The sequence below is a fragment of the Geotrypetes seraphini genome, chromosome 3 (assembly GCF_902459505.1).
Source record: "Geotrypetes seraphini chromosome 3, aGeoSer1.1, whole genome shotgun sequence".
Classification (NCBI taxonomy): domain Eukaryota; kingdom Metazoa; phylum Chordata; class Amphibia; order Gymnophiona; family Dermophiidae; genus Geotrypetes; species Geotrypetes seraphini.
In genome coordinates, this window is record NC_047086.1 from 229,672,840 (window position 1) to 229,685,487 (window position 12,648).

A 12,648-nucleotide genomic window follows, 5' to 3' on the forward strand; every position below is an offset into this window, starting at 1 on the left:
AGGCATAGACACTGGAGCCCTGAGTCTTTTTTAAGGTGGATTCAACCAGAAGGGACTCATGGGGCAATTGAGATTTGTCGAATCCAGGAATAGGGATGACACGGTAAAGGTTGTCCAGTTTACGGGGGGCTCCCGGTACCGTGAGGGGACTTTCCAAGTTTTTGTAAAAAGTTTCCCGCAGGATGTCATGCACGGGAAGCTTGAGGAACTCCTTAGGAGGTTGCTCAAAGTCTAAGGCCTCTAGAAAGGCTTGAGACTTCTTTGAGTCAGATTCTAGTGGAAGAGATAGGGCAGCAGACATTTCTCTCAGAAATTTAGAAAATGAGGACTGCTCTGGTTTAGAGGTGGCATCGGGTGCCGATGGTTCCTCATCAGATGAGGAGGGATCCTCTTCGGTACCGAGAGGAGTTTCCTCCCATAAGTCAGGGTCCCTGACCTCTGGTGCATGTCGAGACACCGGGGTGGAGGGCGCGGTATGGCGAGTCTTGGACAAAGACTTTCCAGAGCGCACCGAAACGGTACCAGGAGAGGACGACCGGCGTCGATCTCGGTCCCGGGAAGAATGCCGTACCGCCTGGTGCCGAGGAGGATCCAATGTGGCATGGGAATGAACCACCGGATCGACATGGAGTTGTTCGGCTGAAAGGATCGGCATGGAGGTGTTTACCGGTACCGAAGGGGTGGACACCGGGGGCTCGGTACGGGGCTCGGGCCGGTCTGGTACCGGAAGGAGCGGTGCCAGGATAGTGGGCAACAGGTGTTCAAGTTGTTGCTTTAACTGTTCCTGGAGTTGAGCTTTTAAGATGGCCGAGATACGGTCATCCAGGGGTGGCATCGGAACCGCTTTCTTTTTCTTCGGTTCCTTGGATTCCGCTCCACGCCCTGGCGATGAGGAGGCCGATGACGAGGCACTCACCGAGATCGGGGCGGAGCGTTTGCGGGACCGGTGCGATGCCGGTAGGGCTGGTGTCGCCACCGTAGCCGGAGGGCGCTCGAGGGAAGAGGAAGGCTTCTTAGCCGGCTTACCTGGCGCCAGCGACGCCGATGTGGGGTCGGTCGGTGTCGAGGTCGACGGAGCCGATTTTTGAGGTACCGCCGTTGAAGACGAGGAGTCCATCGCCGACTCGGTGCCGAAAAGAAGAGTTTGTTGAATTCTTCGGTTTTTAAGGGTTCTCTTTTGAAGAGTGGCACAGCGGGTGCAGGAGTCCGCCCGATGCTCCGGACCCAGACACTGCAAGCACCAATTGTGTGGGTCAGTGATGGAGATCGGGCGTGCACACCGCTGGCACTTCTTAAAACCGACCTGCGGGGGCATGAAGGGGAAGATAGCCTCCGCAAAATCGAATCCCGAGGCCTGTATACTGGCAACAGGCCCCGCCGGGGCAAAAACGGAAAAAAGGGGAAAAAAAGCAAAGTTTTTTTTTTTTTTTTTTGACAAATCAAAGTAAAATAAACCCGAAGGTAAAGAAAGAAAAATAAGGAAAAAAAGCGCGAGCGGGAAGGCAAAAAAGTGGTTTCAACGGCCGTTGAAAAAACACACGCGTCTTCTTCGCTCCGCGGAAACGAAGAAACTGGGGACCACGCTCTCCTCCGTCGGGCGGGAAGGCACTCGCGCACGCGCGGTGTGGCCAACTAGAAACTTCTAGTTAAAAAGGTCCGTACCGAGGGCTCCGTCGGTGACGTCACCCATGTGTTAAGAATATGCTGCCTGCTTGTCCTGGGATAATATTCTGTGATGAATATGAATAATCACAGCTCTCAATTAAAATTAAAACCTTATTGTGAAGTGCTCAGACCTTATACCCTTTGATTCAGTGTTATCACCGAACTGGGGTTAACACAGGGACCATCATTGACTTCACTGTCCCTAACCCGACCACAAAGTATAAACAATCCAGTAAATGATTAAAAATGTATATGTTTTTGTTGCTTTCATATTCAACAAGCAGGCGTTTAATGTTTTTGAAGCACTGAGGATTTTGATTCTTCCTACCAGTAGTTCGAGCTTTTCACTACTATCCATACTGCAACTGAGCAGCAATGTCAATCACTCCTTTGGCACCTTGAAGCCAACAGCTTTGCTGCATTTGAACGCCAATGTTGGCACACCAGTACAGGCCCATTTCATCGGCGTTGAAAACATCACATGGTTCAAATCCACCAATGACTGATGGCAACACTTCCATGACCCTTCTTTTTGCACCAAACTCATCTGCGTCTTGTTTTTCCATGCTGCTTCTTAAATGTTAATTACAAAAACTTTCCACCTCTCTAACCATCCGTTTGTTGCTTTGAAGTCTTCTACACCCAGTTCTTCAGATAACTGTGCCGCTTTCTCCATCAGCAGGGGTCCACCGATTGGCAGTTGTCGACTTCTAGCTTCAGCAAACCATCGCAGCAACACCAGTTCAACGTCTCCAGCCTTCCCAATTCATTTCCGTTTTCTGGTAGGATTGCTGTTTGGCCAGTCTTTCAATATTGCTTGCTCTTTTTTGTCAATCCGAGAAATCTGGCTAGTATGAACGCTGTAATGTTTTGCAATAGAGACCTGACTCTCCCTTTGGTCAAGTCTCTTTAAGACAGGGCTGCCCAAGTCCAGTCCTCGAGATCTACTGGCAGGCCAGGTTTTCAGGATATCCACAATGAACATGCATGAGAGAGATTTGCATATCAAGGCGGCAGTGCAGGCAAATCTCTCATATGCATGTTCATTGTGGATATCCTGAAAACCTGACCTGCCAGTAGATCTCGAGGACTGGACTTGGGCAGCCCTGCTTTAAGACATTGACACGTTCAGCCAAAGACAATGATTTTTGTCCATGCGACATCATGGTGTAGTTCCGAAAGCTCAAACACCTGGCCAGGCCTAGGCTGAGGTTCCAAAACATGTGGCTCATCCATGTCAGAACGTGATTGCATTTAACAGGAGTTAACGTAACGTGAAAGGCGACGCCATGTTGCAGTTCCGAAAGTTCGAACACCAGACCAAGCCTAGGCTGGAGTTCCGAAACACGTGGCTCATCCACGTCAGAATGTAATTGCATTTAACCAGAGTGAATGTAACATGAAAGAATAGAGGTGGGACCCAAGACATCAGTGCGCACAAGCAGATTGTGTGCCTATCAGAATTGCAAATATCCAAAGTTTAGGTGCGGATAATTGAAGCATGCGCTTAACCGACGTGCACTTAGGTGGAGTCAACTGTACATACAATTTTGGCCAATCCAGACCATATCCTCTTAATCTCTGCATCCTGGGGATCTACAATTGTAAAACAGCAGCTTTCTGAAGTTGCCATTTCCACATATATGCAGTCTAAAATTTCTAATGTTTCCACATGCAGATACTTCTGGAATGGCTTTTTTGTCCTCTCTCCCAAATGCATGTTAATGATATTGAAGAAAATACTCAAAATCATTTCAACTTATAGATAAATATCTGATAACTTATAAAGTTTAACTTTGTAAAGCATGAAAGTGATTTGTCTTTGTTATCCTATTCAAGTTATATTCCATTTGCATAGAACAGGGGGTGGGGGGAGGGAAAGAATAGACAGCTTAAGGTTTCTTACCTGCAGTATTTTTTGCACACCACGGGCAACTTCATAGTGCTCCTGCCCTACAATATTTGGGTCCATTATACGAGAAGTAGAATCCAGAGGATCCACAGCAGGGTAAATACCCAATTCTGCAATGGCACGTGACAACACTGTGGTGGCATCCAAGTGGGCAAAGGTGGTGGCAGGAGCAGGGTCAGTCAAGTCATCAGCAGGTACATAAATAGCCTAGAACATGAACAAGAATTACTTCACAAAGCATAGCCCTGGCTCTAAAAGATGTCAGTCATAGGCACAATAAAAAGCCTAAATCCCAGGGGAAACAAACACAGGACCTAGAGGGACAGCACCCTACTCAGAAGGCACAAATATTTGTGTCTTCCAAAAACAAAATTGAGAGCCTTGACTTACAGACTGTATAGTATGTTTACAAGATCTTTCCTCACCTACTTCGTCTCTGCTCACCCAAAGACATTTAGGCCACCAGTATCCTGCTTGAGATTCCAGCTTGGTCAGTACTAGCTGCTGGACTGCCATCTTGAGCCTTTACTCCCCTATATTCTATTTCTTTCTTTTGTGCAGCTACTGCAATAAATGTCCTTGACTAGATATGCCCTAGGGATCTTACTGGAACCCTGAAATCAAAGGCCCTAAATGCTGTCACCTTAAATTCCTCAGTCTTTTGCATTCATATTGATTTGTATATCACCTTGAACCTAATCAGGTGTAGAGTGACTCAAATATTAGATCAGATTAGATGTCATTAATGTATGTGGGACAGACTTATCCTATCAGTTTTGAATGCTAATTCCACAGCATCCCAACTAGCTCAGGGAGTAAAATAACAATTTAAAACTAGAGAACATGGGGATAAGAACCTGTGGAAATAAAAATTATCACATTTACCATGGATGAAGAAACAGAACTTTATCACAGGAGCAAGGCTTTTTACCGTTTCCATGGGACAGTAAACAAAAAACTCCTTTGATCACCACTCCTGCAAGTCCAACATAGGTTGTCTTCCCCCCACCCTCACCTCACAGTATTGTACCTTATAAAGCTTCCAGGATCTCCCTCTGCTGATCTCATCTCCTATAAACAGAACGTTGCATCAGAAGGAACGGCTTGGAAGAGAGAAAGCGCTAAGGGGATCCTGTTGAACCTCCATGAGATAGATACTGTGGGGGTGGGGGAGAGGAGGCGACAGCTGGAACTGGAAGGAAGTTAAGAAAGGCACTGAACCAAGGGGATGAAGAGGAAGGGAGGGAGGAAGAGGAGAGAAGCTAGACACGGGTATACAAAAATAGAGGGAATATGCTGAACACATGGGGCATAAGGACACAGGAGTGATGCTGGACACAGGGAGAGAGGATAGGACAGAGTGGTGATGAAAAATGTGGGGAGATGAACACGGGAAAGAATATGGACACAGAGATAGAAGATGGATGGTGAGCATGGAGAATAGTGTCAAATGGGCAAGAGACCCTGGTGAACAAGTTAAGAGAAGACCTGGGGAAGGGGGAGGAGAAGTGAACAAGTTAAGTGAAGACCTGGGGAAGGGGGAGGAGAAGTGAACAAGTTAAGCGAAGACCTGGGGAGGGGGGGGGGGAGAGAGAAGTGAACAAGTTAAGCGAAGACCTGGGGAGGGGGGGGAGAGAGAAGTGAACAAGTTAAGCAAAGACCTGGGGAGGGGGGGGAGAGAAGTGAACAAGTTAAGCAAAGACCTGGGGAGGGGGGGAGAGAGAAGTGAACAAGTTAAGCAAAGACCTGGGGAGGGGGGGGAGAGAGAAGTGAACAAGTTAAGCAAAGACCTGGGGAGGGGGGGAGAGAGAAGTGAACAAGTTAAGTAAAGACCTGGGGAGGGGGGAGAGAGAAGTGAACAAGTTAAGCAAAGACCTGGGGGGGGGAGAGAGAAGTGTACAAGTTAAGCAAAGACCTGGGGGGGAGGGGGAGAAGTGTACAAGTTAAGCAAAGACCTGGGGGAGGGGGGAGAAGTGTACAAGTTAAGCAAAGACCTGGGGGAGGGGAAAAGTGTACAAGTTAAGCAAAGACCTGGGGGGATGGGGAGAAGTATACAAGTTAAGCAAAGACCTGGGGGATGGGGGGAGAAGTGTACAAGTTAAGCAAAGACCTGGGGGGAGGGGGGGGGAGAAGTGTACAAGTTAAGCAAAGACCTGGGGGGAGGGGGAGAAGTGTACAAGTTAAGCAAAGACCTGGGGGGGAGGGGGAGAAGTGTACAAGTTAAGCAAAGACCTGGGGGGGAAGTGAACAAGTTAAGCTAAGACCTGGGGGGAGGGGGGGAAGTGAACAAGTTAAGCTAAGACCTGGGGGGAGGGGAGGGGAGGGGGAAGTGAACAAGTTAAGTGAAGACCTGGGGGGGAGGGGAGGGGAGGGGGAAGTGAACAAGTTAAGTGAAGACCTGGGGGGGAGGGGGGAAGTGAACAAGTGAAGACCTGGGAGGGAGGGGGGAAGTGAACAAGTTATGCAAAGACCTGGTTGAGGGGGAAGTGAACAAGTTAAGCAAAGACTGGGGGGGAAGGGAAGTGAACAAGTTAAGAGAAGACTGGGGGGGAAAGAAACCAAAGCCTGGGACAAACACGATTTTGAAAAATTAATTAAAACGGACAACGAATAGGTAGAATTATTTTTTTGTGTTGAATGTCAGATTTGAAATGTGTATCCTGCCAGAGCTAAGGCCCACGGCAGAAATTTGGGAGGGGACCCCAAAGCCCACTACCAGGCCATGCCTTCTTCAGCTTCCATTAGACTTAGACCACGACGGAACGTGATATAGGGATGATCATTAGTGATGACATGAAGGTTGCCAATCAAGTGGAGAAGGCCTCCTCCAGGGCAAGGCAAATGATGGGTTGTATCCGTAGAGGTTTTGTCAGCAGGAGACCTGAAGTCATGATGCCGCTATACAGGTCCATGGTGAGGCCTCATTTGGAGTATTGTGTTCAATTCTGGAGACCACACTAATGGAAGGATGTGCTGAGAATCGAGTCGGTTCAGCGAATGGCCACTAGGATGGTCTTGGGGCGCAAGGATCTCACGTATGAAGAAAGGCTGAATAAATTGCAGCTGTACTCACTTGAGGAACGAAGAGAGAGGGGAGACATGATTGAAACGTTTAAGTACATCACGGGCCGTATCAAGTCGGAAGATGGTATCTTCTGTCTCATGAGACCATCGACCACCAGAGGGCATCCTCTGAAAATCAGGGGAAGGAAGTTTCATAGAGACTATAGAAAGGACTTCTTCACCGAAAGAGTGGTGGATCATTGGAACAAACTCCCACTGCAGGTGATTGAGGCCAGCAGCGTGTCAGATTAAGAGAAAATGGGATATTCACATGGGATCTCTAAGGGAGTAAAGTCAGGGGGCGGGTATTTGGAATGGGCAGACTTGATGGGCTATAGCTCTTTTCTGCCGTCATTTTCTATGTTTCTACCCCTCTGGCCAGGAGGTAGTTGCCCTAGTTGCATTTCAACACCATTCCTAGCAGATGTAATCTTTATATTTTGCACAGTATAAGAGGAAATGTTTCTGTTGCTTTGGTGTTGAACTACATTTAAGATGTGGTTTCTTGGGATCTGGGTTTAATTTGTTTTATCATTTTGGTCAGCTATTATATATTTTGGTATTTGTGTTGTGTGTGACACAGGTATTCTGTTAGCATGAATTGTCTACGTAATCTTCAGTAGTAATCTGGCTTCAGTTTCTCAGACAGTGGAGGGGAGACGGGGGTTTTGCCGATTCTTGTTCAGTATTGCTTGTGATATAAAGAAGTTATACAGAATATTGTTTCTTTTTTTAAAAACTTTAATAAAATGGATTTAAATATAAAATCATAACTGTTTGAGGCTTGTGAAAAGATGGTATCAATCTGAGCTCAAGGCGACAGGGCAGGAACGGGGCCAAACTTTATCCCCATGTCATTCTTTACTCAGAACTTTAAAGTACTGTACATTGCCATTCAGCAAACACCACACTTGACTTAACGTCTTTTCCAAAATACTGTGGAACAACTAACACATTTTACACCAATAGTAAATGCTTTTTCCCACCTCTGAAGCTCCTAAATTAGTTAAACTTTCACCCCCACAGACTTACCTGCACTGATGTGATGGAGCCCTTCCTTGTGGTGGTGATTCGCTCCTGCATGGTACCCATATCTGTTGCCAGGGTTGGCTGATATCCTACAGCAGAGGGGATACGGCCCAGCAAAGCAGACACCTGAAACCAGGCAGAAAAAGCAATAGATAAACCACAAATTCCAATGTCTCCAGTTAACATATTTTTCAATTTTTTTATTTATAGTTTTACAAAATTATCTTACAATTACCATATTACAAGTTGATTGTAACATGCAAACTCATACACAAAATAGAAGGACCCCTGATCAGTGGTTTCATGCTATTAAAGAAAGCAGAAAGGAACCGTAGAAATAAAAAATTACATGAAAAAAATTCTAAATATATAACCTTGTAAATATACTCGAGGCTTCCTCTCCCCCCCCCCTCCAACAATGGCCAGGGCTAATCCTGATATCACAGAAGCAGAATGGCCAGAATCAGTATTAATTTTTGTGCTAAAAGATATACTAGCCAGGGAAGAATTATAAGCTTCACTTTCCTCTTGTCTATGAAGATGAAGCCCCCTCCCAAGATCAGTAGCTCTGCTGCAGAAGTCCACCTCCCAGACACCATCTTATCATTCTCCCCTCCAGTTAACACTTTCAAAAATTAAGTCTAATCAAAGACAATGAAAAATGTGAAAACTAGCAACTGCTTAAGGTCTAGGACTATAATTAGTCACTATATCACACCTTCAATTCTGGTCGCTGTATCTCAAAATAAGATAATGAGAAGGTTCAAAAGAAGAGCGACTAAATGATAAAGGGGATAGAACTCCTCTTGTATGAGCAAAGGCTAGAGCAGGGGTGTCAAAGTCCCTCCTCGAGGGCCGCAAACCAGTCAGGTTTTCAGGATTTCCCCAATGAATATGCATGAGATCTATTAGCATACAATGAAAGCAGTGTAAGCAAATAGATCTCATGCATATTCATTGGGGAAATCCTGAAAACCCGACTGGATTGCGGCCCTTGAGGAGGGACTTTGACACCCCTGGGCTAGAGGCTAGGGTTCCTTGGCTTGAAAAGAAATTACTGAGGTGTAAAATTCTGAGTGGTGTAGAATGGCTAAAAGTGAATCGATTTTCCATTCTTTCAACCATTACAAAGACCAGGGGAGACTCAATGAAGTTACATGGAAATACCTTTTAAAACAAATAGGAGGAAATATTTTTTTTCACCAATTGAATAGTTGATCTCTGGAACTCGTTGCTGGAGAATGTGGTAACAGTGACTGGGTTTAAAAAAGGGGTGGACAAGATCCTGGAGGAAAAGCCCATAGTCTACTGAAACAGACATGGGAGGGAAGCCACTGCTTGCTCTGGGACTGGTAGCATGGAATGTTATTATCTGGGTTTCTAAAATAGCAAAACTGACCACTTATAACCATATCCAACCCACAATACAATCACTCTATATCAATAAAAGGGGGTCTTTGTGGATAGTAAAGATGTCTAGCATTTAAATCAATGTTAATAACCCACATATATATTATTGCACAAATACATTACATCCTGCTCAAGCTGTTAAGACAGCAACCCAATACACGAGAAAACTCTAAGTAATATATAAACTAGGAGGTTGAAATATCATAACTGGGCAAAAGCCGCATAGAACCTCTTATAACATTTATGTTATTTCAGGTCCTTACCTGAATGGTAAATGCCAAATAATCCTCTACGTCAAACCTCCTTCCCACCCTTAAGCAATTTGACTTAAACTTTATTTTACAAATAAGCTAAAACGCTGTCTGAAAAAACGAGGGAACAGCAACACTTATCCAAATGGCTAGACTGCCAGGTCCAACGTTGGTACGTGTTTTCATTAAAACATCCTGTGCTCAATTAAAAACACGTACCAACGTTGGACCTGGCAGTCTAGCCATTTGGATAAGTGTTGCTGTTCCCTCATTTTTTCAGACAGAGTTTTAGCTTATTTGTAGAATAAAGTTTAAGTCAAATTGCTTAAGGGTGGGAAGGAGGTTTGACGTAGAGGATTATTTGGCATTTACCATTCAGGATAAGGACCTGAAATAACATAAATATTATAAGAGGTTATATGCGGCTTTTGCCTGGTTATGATACTTCAACTTCCTAGTTTGCCGTACAGTGAGAGATTGGAGAAACTGGGCCTCTTCTCCCTTGAAAAAGAGACTGAGAGGGGACATGATTGAAACATTCATGAAGGGACTAGACTTAGTAGATAAGACAGGTTGTTCACCCTCTCCAAGATAGGGAGAACAAGAGGGCACTCTCTAAAGTTAAAAGGGGATAGATTCTGTACAAACATAAGGAACTTCTTCTTCAACCAGAGAGTGATAGACAACTGAACACTCTTCCGGAGTCTATTATAGGGGAAAATTCATTTTTCATCTTACAAGTGCACATTACATCATTTAAAACTTTTATACATCACTTGAAAATCTTTCTATCATCATCATAAATACATAAATTTATTCCCTTCCCACCCACCCTTCCCTCAATTATTTCAATCAAAAATATCATATAAATATTATAATCTTATTTATTTGATTAATCTTTAAATAAAATTTCATACCAACCCCCTCCCCCCTATGTATAAATATACTGTCAATGGAAAATGATGTCTACTCATTACAATAATTTGCCAATGGCCCCCAGATCCTTATAAAATTATTATAATTCCCTTTCTGCAAAGCAATTATTCTTTCCATCTTATAAATGTGACACAACAAATTCCACCAGAATGTATAACTAAGATTATTATAATTTTTCCAACTGTTGGTAATATGGCGACTCCTGTCATAATCAATAAAAGTTTGTTCTTGCTTGATGAAATTTGACTTTTTGTTCTCATTGACATACCAAACAGAATAGTGTCATATGATAACGCTACATGGTTTTCTAATAAACAATTTATTTGAGACCAAATTGATTTCCAAAAGGTCATGATACAGGGGCAATAAAATATTAAATGATCCAAAGTCCCTGCTTCCAGATTACAGTGCCAGCAACTATTAGACTTAGAGCTATCTTAACTTTTGTAAACGAACTGGGGTCCAAAAAGCTCTATGTAACAAAAAGAATCAAGTTTGTCTCATAGATGGACACTGTACATCTTATTCTTCAAGACCAAATTCGTGGCCATTGAGATGCAGAAATTTGATGCTTAATCTCAATGCTACAAATGTCTCTAAGACTAGTCTTTAGTTTTTTATTCATATATCCAGATATTAATTTATACCACTGTGCGGCCTGGTGTCCCAGGAAATCCGCCTGAAAGCATAAGAACTCCAGACTATACTGATTATTAAGATTTTTCCATTCAGGGAACCCCTCCTGAATAGCCTGCTTCAGTTGCAACCATTTAAAACTTTGTGATTTATTAAGACCAAATCTATGTTGCAACTGTGAAAAATCAAGCAGTTTACCATTTGAAATAACATCATTTAAAGTTCGTATACCTGCAATAATCCAATGCTTCCATACGATTTGAAATCCGCCAATTTGAATCTTGGAGTTTATCCATAAAGATTGATTTGTTGATTTATTTATTGGAATAGGTGTTAAAATTACTAACGTAACGGAATATTTTCCATGTATCGATCAATATTCTGTTCTCTTTATATTTCCTAGGCATTTTGATACTGAGAACATGAGATAAAATTTAGATGAAACAAGAGACGCCGCTCTAAATACAACCAATCCAGGGCGTTTTCCATGAGTTCTGGGAGGACCCAATACATACTCTGGCGTAAAATATAGGCTTGATGATACCTATAAAAAAGTTTGGAAAATTTACCCCACCCTCCTCAATTGGCTTTTGTAAAGATACTAAAGCAATTATAGGCATTTTACCCAGTCAAACAAATTTTGTAAGAATACCATTTAGCTTTTTATAAAAGGACCCTTGAAAAAAAACTGGTATCATACTCATTTGATAGCAAACCACAGGCAATATCATCATTTTAATAGTTTGGACTCTCCCCCACCAAGAAAGATGTGAAGGATTCCATTGCTCACACATTTCTGTTACTTTTTTTAATAAAAAAAATTTTCATTCTTTTCATTGTGTCTTCTAGTGTGTTTTTATCCTAATACCTAAATATTTTAATCCATCTTCTTTCCATATGAATGAGAAAGAATCAAACAATCCTTTAGTACAATGCACATTAAGAGGAACAATTTCTTACTTACTCCAATTTATTTTATATCCTGAAAATTTTCCAAATGTATCTAAAAAGCATGGAATGGTAGTTTCTGGATTTCTCAAATATAGCAATATATCATCTGCATAAGCTGAAACTTTATATTCCCAATCTGAATAGGGAATACCCTGTATCCTCTTTGCTTGTTGAATAGCTAATAACAAGGGTTCTGATACAATATCAAAAAGTAAAGGAGATAATGGGCAGCCTTGTCTAACCCCCCTCCACAAATTAAAACGCTCAGATAAATATAATCTTGCAGCAGGGGAGCTATACAAAGCCTGAATCATTTGTATAAATCCCAAACCAATCTAATGCTTGATACATAAAAGTCCACTCAACCCTATCAAAAGATTTCTCTGCATCTAAAAATACAGAGAAAGCTGGATCTTTCATGTCTTTTGTTAAATTTAACATATGAAAAGCCAATCTGGTATTATTAGAGGAATGTCTCTTAGCAACAAATCCTGTTTGATGCATATCAATAATAAAAGGGAGAGCCTTAGCTAAGCGTAAAGCCAATATCTTAGCCAAAAGTTTTCCATCAACATTTATTAACGAAATAGGCCTGTAGTTTGAAACCAAAGTGGGTCTTTGTTTGGCTTTGGCAAAACGACTGTTAATGATTCAGCCATAGTACCTGTAATGCAACCCTTAGTTAGTTGAAACTGATATAAATTTAGTAAATGAGGTAATAGGGTAGTTTGAAATGATTTCTAAAATTCTACTGTGAAACCATCACCACCTGGAACGGATCCAATTCTAAGAGAC

General features: G+C 42.8%; 1 protein-coding gene across 1 annotated transcript in view; it reads right to left on the minus strand.

The window, feature by feature from the left end:
• ATP5F1B (ATP synthase F1 subunit beta) overlaps positions 1 to 12,648 on the minus strand; it is a 67,447-nt gene that overhangs the window by 29,489 nt on the left and 25,310 nt on the right. The window contains exons 7-8 of the mRNA XM_033939775.1: positions 7,673 to 7,795; positions 3,572 to 3,784 (exon numbers count right to left, since the gene is read on the minus strand). Of these exons, the coding sequence (XP_033795666.1) occupies positions 3,572 to 3,784; positions 7,673 to 7,795 (336 nt within the window). The remainder of the gene's footprint in view (positions 1 to 3,571; positions 3,785 to 7,672; positions 7,796 to 12,648) is intronic.